This window comes from Peromyscus leucopus, chromosome 1 (genome assembly GCF_004664715.2).
Source record: "Peromyscus leucopus breed LL Stock chromosome 1, UCI_PerLeu_2.1, whole genome shotgun sequence".
Classification (NCBI taxonomy): domain Eukaryota; kingdom Metazoa; phylum Chordata; class Mammalia; order Rodentia; family Cricetidae; genus Peromyscus; species Peromyscus leucopus.
In genome coordinates, this window is record NC_051063.1 from 5,931,498 (window position 1) to 5,946,075 (window position 14,578).

Here is a 14,578-nt window from a genome sequence, read left to right on the forward strand (position 1 = left end):
TTTCCATATTATCCACCCCCGCACAGGCAAAGTCAAGGCACCCCGGTAAGGACGTTAAAGAAGACCACCCAAGAATAAATCCCCGATTTTCTCAGCCGAGACGCTTCAGGGACGAATCCTGTGACAATCACAAGGCTTTTCTCCGCCCAATCACCGACGGGAACCTCGTGACCCCGAGCACCGCGCAAGGTTGCCTTTGGAAGCTCGGAGGCGGAGCCGCAGGCCCAGGCTCCCTAGGTCGTCCCCGACAGCCCGCGCGTGCGCAGTGTCTCGCCTCGGGATTTCCTTCCCGCCGCTCACACTAGGAAGCCAAACGCCAAATCTGTCCCCGCGTAGCCGCCGCTGCCGGGACGCCCGCCCAGCCCGAGGCGCGCCTGCGCACGTCCCCACGCACGCTCCGGCGTACGGCGGCGGCCAGGGGTCGCGAGCCGGTGGAAGACCCGCGCGCGCGGAGCAGCCCGGGGAGTCGGCGCTTCTTTCCCTCCCTCCCCCCATTCCCCTCCCCGCTCCCTTCCCCCCTCCCCAAGAATGTTCCGCTACGAGGTGAGTAGCTGCGACCGGAAGTGACCCCTCCCTCGCCCGCGCGCCCCTTTTTCTTCTGCCGCCCGCCGCGTGGGTCCTGTTCCGCTGAGGAGGGGGGCAGGGCACGGGCGGCCGGGGACCCCGCATCGGCCGTGGGGCTCGGGCGGGGCCCGGAGCGGACCTCAGGGGGCGGGACTGGCGAGAGCCGGCCGCTGGGTTGCGGCGGGGAGGGCCCGTTAAGTGCGGTAACCTGACCCTACACTTGCGCCTCCGCTCCCGGATCTGCCGAGGTGATTAGCATGGCTCCTACCCGGTTGCTTTTCCTGAGGCAAGATCCCCGAGGAATGCCCACGGAAGCTTTTCCCGCCCTGCACTCGGAACCCCTTCGCCCCTATTACACACACCCCTCTGCACGCGGGCAGCCGTCAGGTGGAAGGGCTGGGACTGGCCTTTGGGCTGAGACTTTAGTCCACTTGTAAAGCAGGCTCGGAGTGGGGAGGGGGGCGTGTCCAGCAGAAGTTTCTTCTGGGTGCGTGGAGGAAAGTGGGTTTGGTGACGTTGTCCACAGAATGTCGCTGTTTGCTGACCATCGCCCACTGCTGCGTGACCTTGAGCAACTCCTAATCTTGGGACGAAACAGATTCCGGATTTATAGTTTAAGGACTGAGCTAGGGAAATCCTTACAGAGCCATCCTGATTGGGTCAAGTAGATCGTTGTGATTTCGTAGAGAACTGCTAGAAGTTGCTTCTGGTGTGGAGGCAGTTGCAGGGCGGGCTGGCTCTGTGGAAGTTTGAGAGGACCGTAGCATGGGTAGAAAAGTTCCCAGGTGCGGTATATCACAAGCCGTCCCACTAGAGTGTGGCATTCCAGTTTGGAATCTTTGAACATTGAAAACAGTAGGTAGGATACTTGATTTTACAACTTTTTACACAACTCACTTTGTATAAACATGAAGAAAGATGATGAGATACAGTGAATAGAAATTGCCAGAAGCACGCCTTTAATCCCAGCACTCCGGAGGCAGAGGCAGGTGCATCTCTTGAGTTCGAGGTCATCCTGGTCTACAAAGCAAGTTCCAGGAAAGGCACCAAAACTACACAGAGAAACCCTGTCTCGAACCCCCCCCCCCAAAAAAAAAAAAAGAAAAGAAATTGCCAGAAGCAGCAGTGGTGCATGCCTTTAATCCCAGAACTGAGGAGGCAGAGGCAGGTGGAAAGGCACCAAAACTACACAGAGAAACCCTGTCTCGAAACCACTACCAAACCCCCCCCCCAAAAAAAAAAAGAAAAAAGAAATTGCCAGAAGCAGCAGTGGTGCATGTCTTTAATCCCAGAACTGAGGAGGCAGAGGCAGGTGCATCTCTGTGAGTTCGAGGCCAGCCTGGTCTAAAAAGCTAGTTCCAGGACACCCAGAGCTGTTACACAAAGAAACCCTGTCTTGAAACAAAACAAAGTTGCCAGAAGCAAAGGAAACTTGGTAAAATGAATATAAACTGAAGTGGGAGGAATGACTGAAATTAAAAACATCAAGCTAATCTGGTGACAGCTTTATTTACTCGCTGGAAGGGGAGGCAGGAGGATCTAAGCCAGCCTGTACCTAGAGAAATGGTAGAACATACCCAAGGTATAATGGTGATTCTGGCTTTTATTCAGCATTCTACAGTCTGTGCCTTGTTTGGTCTTCACACAGATTTATTTGAATCAAGTTGTATTTGGCTCAAAATTACAGTTTAAGGCCCTGAGGTTTAGTACCTAGCACAGAGTCTGAGACATAGAGGCCCTCAAACAGCCCTACTATTTAAATTAATTTAAAAAGTGAGTTGCTGGGGCTGGAGAGATGGCTCAGTTGTTAAGAGCACTGGCTGCTTCCCAGAGGACCCGGGTTCAATTCCCATCAACCACATGGCAGCTGACAACTATAACTCCAGTTCCAGGGGACCTGGCACCCTCACACAGACATACATGCAGGCAAAACACCAATGCACATAAAATAAAAATAAATTATTAAAAGGAATTTTTAAAAGTTAAATTGCCTATGATTAGACTGTTGCGTAAGAGTAGAGCAAGAACCTTTGACTTTTTCTGATGTTCAACTTAATTGTGGGTGAAAATGTTTTGAGTTCTGCATTCTGGCTAGATTTAATTCTACAAGAAAGAGGAAGAAAAATGGAAAGATTTCAAAGGGTTGGGAAAATGACATGGATGTAATGAGGAAAATGTAATTTTGTTGAGAAAGCTATATTAAACTCACCGCTATCTCAGCTAGTGGTTGTAAAGGAATTGTGTGCTTATTTATAAAAAGTCTTGAGATGTTATAGTCATTAAAAAGAACCAATACTAGGACTTACTTGAAATGATCACATAAATGTCATGAGAAGTTAACTGTCTTTCTCTTTTTTTGTAGTCTTTAGAGGATTGTCCTCTAGATGAAGATGAAGATGCATTTCAAGGCCTGGGAGAAGAAGATGAAGAAATTGATCAATTTAATGATGATACATTTGGGTCAGGTGCAGTTGGTAAGTGAAATCTTTCTCTTTATGGTGTCTGTTCATCTTATCAAGTGCTTTGGTCTTAGTAAAGTCAATCTCTAATTTAAATTTTTGTTGTTCTGTGTGTATATGCATATGAGTATGGGTAAGCATGTGCTGGGGCTGTCTTGTGGAGTTCAGAGGACAGATTTCAGGAGTTGGTTCTCACATTACACCTTGTTGAGAAATGATCTCTCTTGTTTCTGCCTCAGAGCTACATATTACAGGATAGGTGACCCAGAGACTGAAGTTATTCTTGTGTCTCCACCTCCTGTCCAAAAGTAGGAATGTTGGGTTTACACATGTGGACCCAGTGTATCCAGCTGTGCTCTGGGGTTCAGACTTAGGTTGTCAGACTTGTGCATGAAGTAGTTTTGGTTTTTTGAGACAGGGTTTCTCTGTATAACTTTGTAGCCTGTCCTGGAACTCTTTCTGTAGACCAGGCTGGCCTTGAATTCACAGAGATCCACCTGTGCCTCCCAGTGCTGGGATTAAAGGCATGCACCACCGCTGCCTGGTTAGTGAAGTGGTTTTATCTACGAGATGGGCCTTCTTCCTGGCCCACTTTGTTCTTTATGTACTACTACAACCTTCACACAGTCATAGTAGTTTACCTTCTGTTCTGTTCACCTGGGCCTCTTTGCCTTACCTATAATAACAGGTAATCTCTATGCATTGTAGCTCTAGGTTGCCAATATAAGGAATTTAAATAATGGAAAGGTAGACATTTAAATGATGTTGAAAATAATTGTAGATGAAGGGAGTGTTTGTAGAGCATGCAAAGAAAACTAATGGACTTGTAGAAAATTCAGTTTCTATGTAAGACATGTTTTAAAATTCAGTCTACCACAATCAAGTGGAGGAAGAAGGAAAGATCTTAAGTTCTAGGCTAGCCTGGGCTACATGAAAAAGAACCCTGTCTCAAAAAGGGGGAAAACATTCTAGACCATTACTAGTATATTGTATAATAATTTCTGCTGTCTCAAGGTTTCTTTAGTACAATGAAAACACTTTCTATACAAAGAATTTTGGTGATAGAATGTCTTCATGAGTTAATAAAAGTACTTAGAACAAGTTGGGAGTAAGTAAACTAATAAGCTAAAGTTTATGCTTTAAAAAAGAACAAGTAGAGTATACAGATGAGAACATGGAATGTAGATATTTGCTGCTTTGGCTGTTGGGACACAGCAGTAACAGTGTTTAGATTGGGGATGTGTATAAATATTTCTGATTTCTTCGGAATTGCTGAAGTTCAGTCTGTGCAACAAGTGTTCCAAGTTAAATAATAAGAGAGCCAGGAAAAATAAAGCAGTAGTAGATGATCCTAAGGTGTTCAGTATCAGAAAACTTTAAAAATGTTATAGTGGTTACTGGTTTTGCAATAATTTAAACAGCTTAAATTCTTCAAAGCTCACAAAGTTGAATGAAGTGGTAAAAATAGAAAGGTTTGCTCCTGTCTATCATTTACAAAATTCAGTAGAAAACCAAAATTGTCGCAAGGGAAAGCAACAAGAAATGCTAAAGTAGAAGCAATGCTTGGTAGAAAAGGGAATTAAAGAACTTTTGGAGGATAGCCAGAGTTCAGGAGATGAGACTGTCCAGGAGAATGACATGATCCAAGATGCTGTTGTCTGTCTCCATGGAGATAGCAAAGGAAGCTATGTAGAATAGAATTACAAGCACTGAGAAGTGATATGAATTGCAAATCTTACTTAGGAGGTAGTTTAGCAGTAACCCCTAAAATACAATACAAGCTGCAAACAGTGTATATATACTTCTCTCTAGATTTTTCTATTATTTACTGGATTTCTAGATTTCCTAAAATGAGACAGCATAATAATGTGTTCTCAATTTTGAACCGTGACAGAATGATTTTTGCCTCTCACTGACAGAGTTTTGACAGGGTCCCCACTGCCCCCTTATGTTTTTGTCTGTCATCACAAGATGACTTGAAAAGATCACTGACTTGAAAAGGATACTAGAATATGTAATCTATTTTATGTGATTGGGTGAATGTTCTTGGGGTGCATAGTAGAAGAACAGTTGTAGACTGTAGAGGCAACAGGGTAACATGGCTAGCTTACTTTGCACCTGAGAACAAAAGGGTGATTAAGGACTTCTTTGCCAACAAAGGTTATAATAGAGAAAAGTTTTCCAAAGGTCTTCTCTTTACGTCCAGAGTTTGGTATGCTGGAATTGTAAACTGAAATTCTTAATTCCTTTACAGCATCTTTGTTATGGAAAAAAATAATGCTTTCTAAGTTGATCTGTAACTTCTTTGGAAAAACCATTGTAGATACACAGAGTTGATAGGAGTTTAAACCAGTGGGTGAAATGTTAATTTGATGATTTGTAATTCGTGGAGTTGGCACCTTGAATAAGGCCTGTTAGTATAGTGGATACCTTAGGTCACTGGCACCAAAAGTTCTGATGTGACCTTTCTGTAAGAAACTTAACCTTTATCTTCTGCATAAAAGTTTGCAATATCTCAGAGCAACAAATTGTGTTAAGTAATCCCTGTCCATTCTCTAAAAATAAAAGCTTAAACTTACCTGGTGGTCACAGACTCCATTCTCAATAGTTAACATATTGTTAATCTTTACAGCAGTGTTTGTTTTCCCTGTACTAGGGGTTGAACAAATGCCTCACAAGGTGAGTGCTGTACCATTGAGCTATATCCCCAGCCCCAGTATTGTCCTAATTTTAACAGGTAAGCACAGTGACCGAGGGCTCAGAAACCATAAACACAATTAGTGTGAACTACTGGCTGTAGTACAGGTGTCTTTGGGGAAGTCTGGAAATCTCCATTGAGGTGGAAGAGCTCCCTGTTCCTTCTCCCCTCTTCTCATTAGCGTAAACTTAATGACTTAGATGATCTCCACTTTCTGTTTTTATTTAGAAATAGCCTGAATATGGGCTTCAAGTGTGGTTAAAGTTTATGGAAAAAGTTCATTCCGGGTATGCAGGTTAATTAAGTGAAGGAATCTCTCCTTCCTTTTATTATTCTTTACGTCTTATCTGTTTGACCAATAGTATACTTAGGTCAAACATTGGCATATAGCTAAGCAACTGTATTTTTACATTGTGTTCATGTTTTAGTTCATTTGTATGTGCCTGTTGTTTGTGAAGGTGCATATGTGTGTGTTTTTAATTTCACTTTTTATGTGTATTTTGTGTGGTGTACATGTGTGTTCATATTTGCATGTGTGAAGGTGCATGTGGAAGCCAGAGGTTAATGTTAGATTGACTTCCTCAATCACCCTCTGACTTTATTACTGAGATAAGTTTTCTCGCTGAATCCAGAGCTTGCTAGTCTTTCTAGCTAACTTGGCCCTAGGATTCCTCCCCATCCCCACCTCCCAAATCTCTGTACCACTGGGATTACAAATGGGACACACACACAGGTTTTTATGTGGGTGCTAGGGATTTGAATTCTTGACCTCATGCTTGTGTGCCAAGTGCAGAGCCATCCACTGAGCTGAGCCAACTCTCCAGTTCAGTTACTCTATCTTTTTTTTTTTTTTTAATTTTTATTTTATGTTCATTGGTGTTTGGTCTACATGTATGTCTGTGTGAAGGTTGTCAGAAGCCCTGGAACTGGAGTTACAGACAGGTGTGAGCAGCCATGTCAGTGTTGGGAATTGAACCCAGGTCCTCTGGAAGAGCAGCCAGTGCTCTTAACCACTGAATTGTCTCTCCAACCCCAGTTACCCTTTTCTTAATGTTTCACGATTAGCCACTTGAATTCTATAATTTTATTTTATAAGTTATAATTATTTTATAATTTTATTATATATATATATACTTATAAAATAAAATGTATTATAAATTTTAAAATAAAATATAAAAAAAGTAAAATATAAATTTATATAGATATATCCCCCAAGACAGGGTTTCTCTATGTAGTGACTGTCCTAGAACTAACTCTGTAGATCAGGCTGGCCTTGAACTCAGAGATCTGCTGGCCTCTGCCTCCCAAGTACTGAGATTAAAATTTTTATGCACCACCCACCCACCTAAATTGTATAATATTTTTGTTTGTTTGTTTGTTTTTTGAGACAGAGTTTCTCTGTGTAGCTTTTGAATCATGTCCTGGAACTCACTTTATAGATTAGGCTGGCCTCGAACTCACAGAGATTCACCTGCCTCTGCCTCCCAAGTGCAGTGATTAAAGGCATGCACCACTACCACTGCCCTGAATGATCCACAACTTTTTAATTTATTTTATGTATATGAGTGTTCTGTTGACTTTATGCCAGAAGAGGGCATCAGATCCCACTATTGATGGTCATGAGCTATTGTGTAGGTGCTGGGAATTGAATCCAGGACCTCTTGAAGAGCAGCCAGTGCTCTTAACCACTGATCTCTCCAGCCCCCATGATCACATCATTTTAAGGACACAGTAAGAAGACTAATAAGTTCGGAGCTTTCATGGAGTTCCGAAAGAGCAGACCTTGAGTCCTTTAACATCCAAATCTTAAATTTGGAAGTCCTACCTGCTTTGCTTTTTGAATTATTAGTATTATATATTGATGCATTTCTGCTTGATAAATAGTACATTTTAAATACATAGCCTGACCCTAAAAAACGAGTTAGCCTACATAAATACTTAAGATTCTAAGATATGCATCGTGTTTCCTACAGTATAGTTTTAAATCCTCGGAATGTTTTTCACTAGGGAATAAGCTAAATTAGTTTGTTGATAGAATGGGATCATATATAGTAGTTTAAAAGAATGAGAAAAAAAATAAATATACCTAGTATTTATACATGAGAAGATATCCAAGGTACATTGTACAGAGGGAGAGTTAAAATTTTGCCTCTATTGTCATCTTCACAGTGTGACCTTCTTTGACCATCTATTTATTTACATTTTTAGTCTACCTTTCTTCTATATTCCCATGGAATTTTCTTCTAATGCAGTATGTCATTTGCTTATTCATTGTGTATATTTTCTTTATCTGTCTGTCTTCTTGTTTGAATGAAGGCTATGTGAGGGTAGCATCCCTGTTGTGTACATTGGATCCTGTGTTCCTGAAACAGTGCTTGTCATATAATAGAGGCTTAAAAAATACTGAATGAAATTAATATATTCAAAGACTTAGAGTCTAAGTGGTTCTCAACCTTCCTAATGTTTTGATCCTGTAACACAGTTCCTCATGTTGTGGTGACTCCCCAACCATAAAATTATTCTCGTTGCTACTTCATAACTGTAATTTTGCTATTGTTATGAATTATAATGTAAATATTTTTGGAGATAGGTTTGCCAAAGGGTCCGTGGTCCACAGGTTGAGAACTGCTGACTTAGAAGAAGATGGCAGTTAAAATATGAGAGAAGTTCTTCTGTTAGTGCTATAGGATTTTACTTTTTCCTGAAGTTTTTTCCTGAAACCTTTGAAATCCCAAAGTCAGTTTCAGACTGGGATTCAGACACTGTTAGTTAATACTTTAAACCGTTGATCCAAAAGCTTGATTGATTTTAGAGAGAGAAATCGTGTGTGTGTGTGTGTGTGTGTGTGTGTGTGTGTGTGTGTGTGTGTGTATTCCCACGTGTATGTCCAGGTGCATGCCTTTTTGTGTGGAGGCCAAAGCAGGTGTCAGAATCCTTGGAGCTAGTGTGCTAAGCATCTGCCGGACCCCTGGCTTGTTATGCAGGTTCTAAGATCCAAACTCCAGTCTTGATGATTATACAGCAAGCACTGTTATCCGCTAAGCCATTTGTCTAGCCCCCTAGAACTTGTATTTTATTCCTAATATAATGTTTTTTTCTTTTTATTAGTGAAAAGTTCACTTTATGTATATCCTGTCTGCTTACAGAAACTTAAATGTCATAAAACCGTTTTGTTATGACAGACAGACAGATAGATATATAGATATAGATAAAGGGTTTTTTGTTTTGTTTTGTTTTGTTTTTTGTTTTTGTTTTTTTGAGACAGGGCCTCATTGTGTTACCCTGGCTGCTCTGGAGCTTACTATGTAGGCCAGGCTGATTCAGAGCTCACAGACATCTGCCTGCCTCTGCCTCCCAGGTGCTGGGATTAAAGACGTGCACCACCCTGTCCAGCTGAGCTACATTTCTTATATGAACTGACCTGTCTTACAGATGATGATTGGCAGGAAGCACATGAGCGCCTGGCTGAGTTGGAAGAGAAGCTACCTGCGGCAGCTGATGAGCAAACAGGCAATAGAGAGAGGGATGAGATGGACTTGTTGGGTGACCATGAGGAGAATCTAGCAGAAAGGCTCAGTAAGATGGTGATTGAAAATGAGCTAGAAGATCCAGCTATCATGAGGGCAGTGCAGACCAGGCCGGTTTTACAAGTAAGTTACTCTGATTTGGGAACTAACAATAGCTCAGATAACAACAGATTAATAATTAAAGTACTGAGCTTTGTCATTTGTTTTCTGTTTAATAACAGAATTACATGTGCCATAGAAAATTATTAATTGGTCAGATGGGGTGACTCAAACATAAAATCTCAGCACCGGGGAGGCTGAGGCATGCAGATTACTGTGGGTTGGAGTTAGCCTAGCTACCTAGCAAGTTCAAGGACAGCCTGGGCAACAGATAAGATCCTATCTCAGAAAACAAACCAAAAGGTTGATAACTCCTGATGTTGGCAATTCTGTAGATAAAGTTGAGGAATCGTGTATTCTGGGACACTGTGACTTCTTATTCCCAAGTAGTTGAGGTTAAAGTCTGAGAGCCATCTAGACTCTGTATGTATGTTCTTTTTTTGGCAGCCTCAACCCAGAAGTCTAAATTCCAGCATCTGGGATGGATCTGAAGTTCTGAGGCGAATCCGTGGACCACTACTTGCTCAGGTATTAAATACTTAACCTCTTCATGTATAATGACTTGTATCCACAGATAAGTTGGCTCCTCTTGTCATCCTTCTTACGGTAATAATATAGTATATTATTTGTAATAATACACTGTAATAATGTAGCAGTATGTCTCATTCATCAGTGCTAACCTTGACTGCTACATCCAACACTTGACGGTTGGGCCTGCTGATGCCCTTCCTTAGCCCTCAGTTTAAAGGATGAGAGGGAGTTGTTAAAGCTCATCAATGTCAGTGTGTGATTTGAGCTAGTTAGAAATCTAGGCACAACTGCAGATCAAGGACAAACTGTTGGACAGTGGTCGGGCACAAGGCCAGAGGGATGATTATAAACAGATAATGTAAAGGAATTTTATGGGAATGATAAAATTGGTCTGCATATTTATCAAGAGTCAGAGAATTGTATACTAAATAAAGGATAACTTACTGTATATGAGTTAAAATTTTAAAAAAATTAAGATAATTTCTCAAAGTATCTGGCATCTGTAGAGATTATTAAAATATTATAATCAACTTAGCTAATTTCTCTGTATGCTTTTTAACCACTTCCTCAATTAGGAAATGCCTACAGTGTCTGTATTAGAATATGCCTTGCCTCAGAGGCCCCCACAGGGCCCAGAAGATGATCGGGACCTTTCTGAGCGAGCTTTACCAAGGCGGTCAACATCACCTGTCATTGGAAGTCCTCCTGTTAGAGCTGTTCCTATAGGCACCCCACCTAAGCAGATGGCCGTTCCCAGCTTCAACCAGCAGGTACCTTTCATTAACGTACACAGCCCAGAATATTGGGAATCTGGGCAAAATTATTTGGGATACTGGGAGGAGGGTGGGCATTGTGGGTAGGCATTAAAAGAATAGCCAATTAGAGAAGAAGTTAGTACGAATGAGACACATTCCCTAGTACCATTTGCTGCTGCTGCTGCTGCTTCTGATATCTTTTAACTGGGGGAGAAAAGAGTAGTTAGCCACATTAGTGCATATATCCTTTTTTAAGTGTTTTGCTGGCTGCCGGGTACATTAGCAGAGAGATAACAGAAAGCTGGGGGGAGTGGGAACACTCAGCATTGTCCACATCCCTTTTTACCTTTAAGATATCCCTGCTTTCCCTAGAGCCTGTGCAGTCCTGTTCCATAGACTTTCCTCCACCTGAAACCAGCAGCTGAAAAGGAAGGCCAATTTGGAAGGTATGGGGGGAGGGTGGTGTTGGTATGGCCTAGTTAGGCTCAATATCCTAAGAAATGGTGGAGTCACAATGTATCACAGCATTGCTGAGCATGGCGGCCATATCACTGAGGCTTCAGAATAGGACTTAGTTAATCCTCCAGCTTTCTTATCATTCCTTGCCCCTCACTAGAACCAAAATATATCCTCTTGGAGAAAATTTTCAAGTCAGAATGTCTGCTGGTACTTCCCTCAGATAGCATGGAAGGGTGGGGATACTGGAGAATTAGCTAAATCTTCCTCAGTTAAGATGAAACTGATTTGTGAGAGGAAGTAACCAAAGTTCTATGTTTGAACCCATAGCCAGAGCAATTTGCTTAGCAGTAGGGCTTTGCATTGAGTTCTGTGTCTCTACCAGTACTCGAGGGGAGGGAGTGTAGGAAGGCAAAAGACTGATTTCATTGAATGTAGTTGTGTATGTTTGTCTTAATAGATTCTGTGTCCGAAGCCTGTTCATGTACGGCCCCCGATGCCACCACGTTATCCTGCTCCCTATGGTGAGAGGATGTCTCCAAACCAGCTCTGCAGTGTTCCGGTATGTCACTTTACAACATGTAGGAATGTTTAATGTGAACTTCATAATCACCATTAATATGTAGTAGCTCATATTTCCTAGATTATCTGTATTCCTTGTAACCTCTCCTTATTTTCTGGGGTTTGTGGTTCCAAGGTCAAAGGACAAAGGTTTGCTTTGTTTCATGCCACTTTAAGATTCTAAGCTTAGCTGGGAATTGCTGTATATGCCTGTAATCAGGCACTCAGTAGGCTGAAGCAGTAGGATCCTTAATTCCAGGCTAGCCTGGTCTACATAGCGAGTGAGTTTCAGGCTACCAGTTTGAGCTACTTAAGCAAGACTGTCTCAAGAAAAGGAAAAGCACAGAAAGATTCTAATTTCATTTTTATTTCTGCTGCTTAAGCCTTTCATTCTACTGCTATCTTTTTCCTGTTAAATGGACATAGCGTTTCATAATTTCTAACAATCTTTTCTGACATAAGACTCTACAGTTTGAGAGTTTTTACACCTAACTGTATACCAGATGTATACTGAGTTTGCTTAATACATTGATTTGCTTGATCCATAATATGAACATAATTTCCCTTTTTTGTGTCCTTAGAACTCCTCCCTTCTGGGCCACCCTTTTCCTCCTAGTGTTCCTCCTGTCCTCAGTCCCCTGCAGAGAGCACAGCTTCTTGGAGGAGCACAGGTAAGCCTAAGGTTAGCCATGCCCATAAAGATGATCCTGCTGTCCTAAGATTCATTGCTTGACACCTAACAAAATGTACATACTTTGTTATCTCAAGTGAAGATATTAATGGAAACAGTGTTTCCATTGGTAGTGCATGCCTATAATCCCAACACTTGGGAGGCTGAGTTAGGATCCTGTGTTTGAGACCAGCCTGGGCTATACAGGGAGTTCCCAAACAGCCTGAAGTACATAATGAGACCCTCTCACAAAGTGGGGTGGGGCCAGTGGGAATTACTAATTCTATTATGTTAAAGATCTTGTTCCTCTTTGCAGCTACAGCCTGGACGGATGTCTCCCAGCCAGTTTGCACGGGTCCCTGGATTTGTTGGTAGCCCCCTGGCTGCCATGAATCCTAAATTGCTACAAGGGCGAGTTGGGCAGATGCTTCCCCCAGCACCAGGCTTCCGTGCCTTCTTTAGTGTTCCACCCCCTGGTACACCACCTCCCCAGCAGCATCCTCCTGGCCCAGGACCTCACCTGCAAAACCTAAGGTATACAAAATGTGCCTCTGTTGATCAATTGTCAGCCAAGTCCCTTTTAGTTTTATAAGTGTAAAAATTGTTTCTCATTTAGTTTTGTGATGTAAAATTCTTATGGTACTTGCTCAGTATAGTGTTTGAGAAGTTCCTGGGTCCTCAAGTTCTCAGAGAACTGCTTGAGTCTTCAAGCTCTCCACTGTCTTCAGAGTATCATGCTTCCTTTGTACATGATAATAACTGCTTCTTTTACTAAAGTTTCACTTCATACCCATTTTTTGAACATTCATGCAGTAAGATGTACAGTGCTGATGACTAAAGATTTACTACAAATAAGTAACAGATAGAAACAGGCCAAGAAGCTAGCTGATCTCAGTGCCAGCTGAGTTGCTGGTTTTATAAGGAGACAGACTTGTTTTCTGCTTTGGTAAAATTGTGTCTTATTATATAAATCATGTCAGTTCATGTTCTCAAGAGAAACATCAATAGAAGATACATAAATGTGGGGAAAGTTAATTTTATTCCAGGGAACTTACTGGCAAATTGGAAATCCATTTAGTAGGCTAGAAACTAAGATTCACTTTGCAGTCTTGACCTTGAAGTATGTCAGCCAGTAGGCTAGAGACCCAGCAGAACATCGTTTCTGGTCTTGATACAGGTTTCTTCACTGAGTGACTTCTGGTTTTGGCTGTTAGGCCTCCGAGATTATGGAGGGCAGTTTCATAAAGTCAACTGATTGTAAATGTAAATTTGTCTCTAAAATGCTTTCATAGCAGCGTACACTGGGGTTTGGTTAAACTTGGGTATCATAGCTAGTCAGTTAACATGTAAAATTAACTGCCACACATACAATTTCTGTGTCATTCCCTCAAAAAAATTAAAGCTGAATACATTAAGCCTGGTAGGAACAAGAAGAATTGTATTGTTTTACTACTAATGCACTGGAGTAGTTCACTGAAGGAACACTAAAGGTGTTTCATAGTCATCCTCTTAGGTTTAAGAATTGGTCATTGTGGAAGAAATAAAAACTTTCACTTCTAAAAGTTTGTTTAGAATACACTCTGGCCATCCCTTGAGTGAACCTGTATCCTGTATTGACAACCTTTTTTAAAGTGAAGTCATCAAGATAAGATAATCAAGAACCATTTTCTTTTTTCCTTAGACCTCAGGCCCCAATGTTTAGACCAGACACAACCCACCTTCATCCACAGCACCGGCGCCTGTTGCATCAGCGGCAACAGCAGAGTAGAAAGTGAGTACTCGTCGCTCTCCTGACGTGTCAGAGGAAGCTGCTGGCTTGGGCTGCTTTTTTGTTTGTTTGTTTTTGGTTTTGTTACTACATTTACTGAAGGTGGAATATATTTTGTTGGCTTGAATGCTGTCCTTTATGTTTTGTTTTATTACATTTAATTTATGCTGTGTGTGCATATGTATATCTGGAGGTCAGAAGACAGCTTTGCAGGAGTTGATTATTACCTTCCATCAAGTTGGTTCTGGGGACTGAACTCATCTGTCAAGTGCCCTAAACCCCTGACTGAGCTGTATTGCTGGCCCTTCTCTTTGTTCTTTTTGGGGAGGAAGGTAGGAGAGGGGAAAAAAACATACGTGTGTGTGTGTGTGTGTGTGTGTGTGTGTGTGTGTGTGTGTGTGTGTGTGTGTCACTCACTCCCTCTATATGCTAGCTTTCTCTTACATTTATTTACTTACTGTATATGACAGTCAGTTTTCTTCCAGCACAT

At 41.9% G+C, this 14,578-nt stretch overlaps 1 protein-coding gene across 1 annotated transcript in view; it reads left to right on the plus strand.

The window, feature by feature from the left end:
* The first annotated feature begins 386 nt into the window (after window positions 1–386).
* Patl1 (PAT1 homolog 1, processing body mRNA decay factor) overlaps window positions 387–14,578 on the plus strand; it is a 29,577-nt gene continuing 15,385 nt past the window's right edge. Inside the window, exons 1-9 of the mRNA XM_028884214.2 lie at window positions 387–543; window positions 2,927–3,038; window positions 9,154–9,371; window positions 9,795–9,875; window positions 10,454–10,648; window positions 11,550–11,651; window positions 12,232–12,321; window positions 12,637–12,854; window positions 14,002–14,091. Coding sequence (XP_028740047.1) covers window positions 529–543; window positions 2,927–3,038; window positions 9,154–9,371; window positions 9,795–9,875; window positions 10,454–10,648; window positions 11,550–11,651; window positions 12,232–12,321; window positions 12,637–12,854; window positions 14,002–14,091 — 1,121 coding nt within the window. The 5' untranslated portion in view covers window positions 387–528. The remainder of the gene's footprint in view (window positions 544–2,926; window positions 3,039–9,153; window positions 9,372–9,794; window positions 9,876–10,453; window positions 10,649–11,549; window positions 11,652–12,231; window positions 12,322–12,636; window positions 12,855–14,001; window positions 14,092–14,578) is intronic.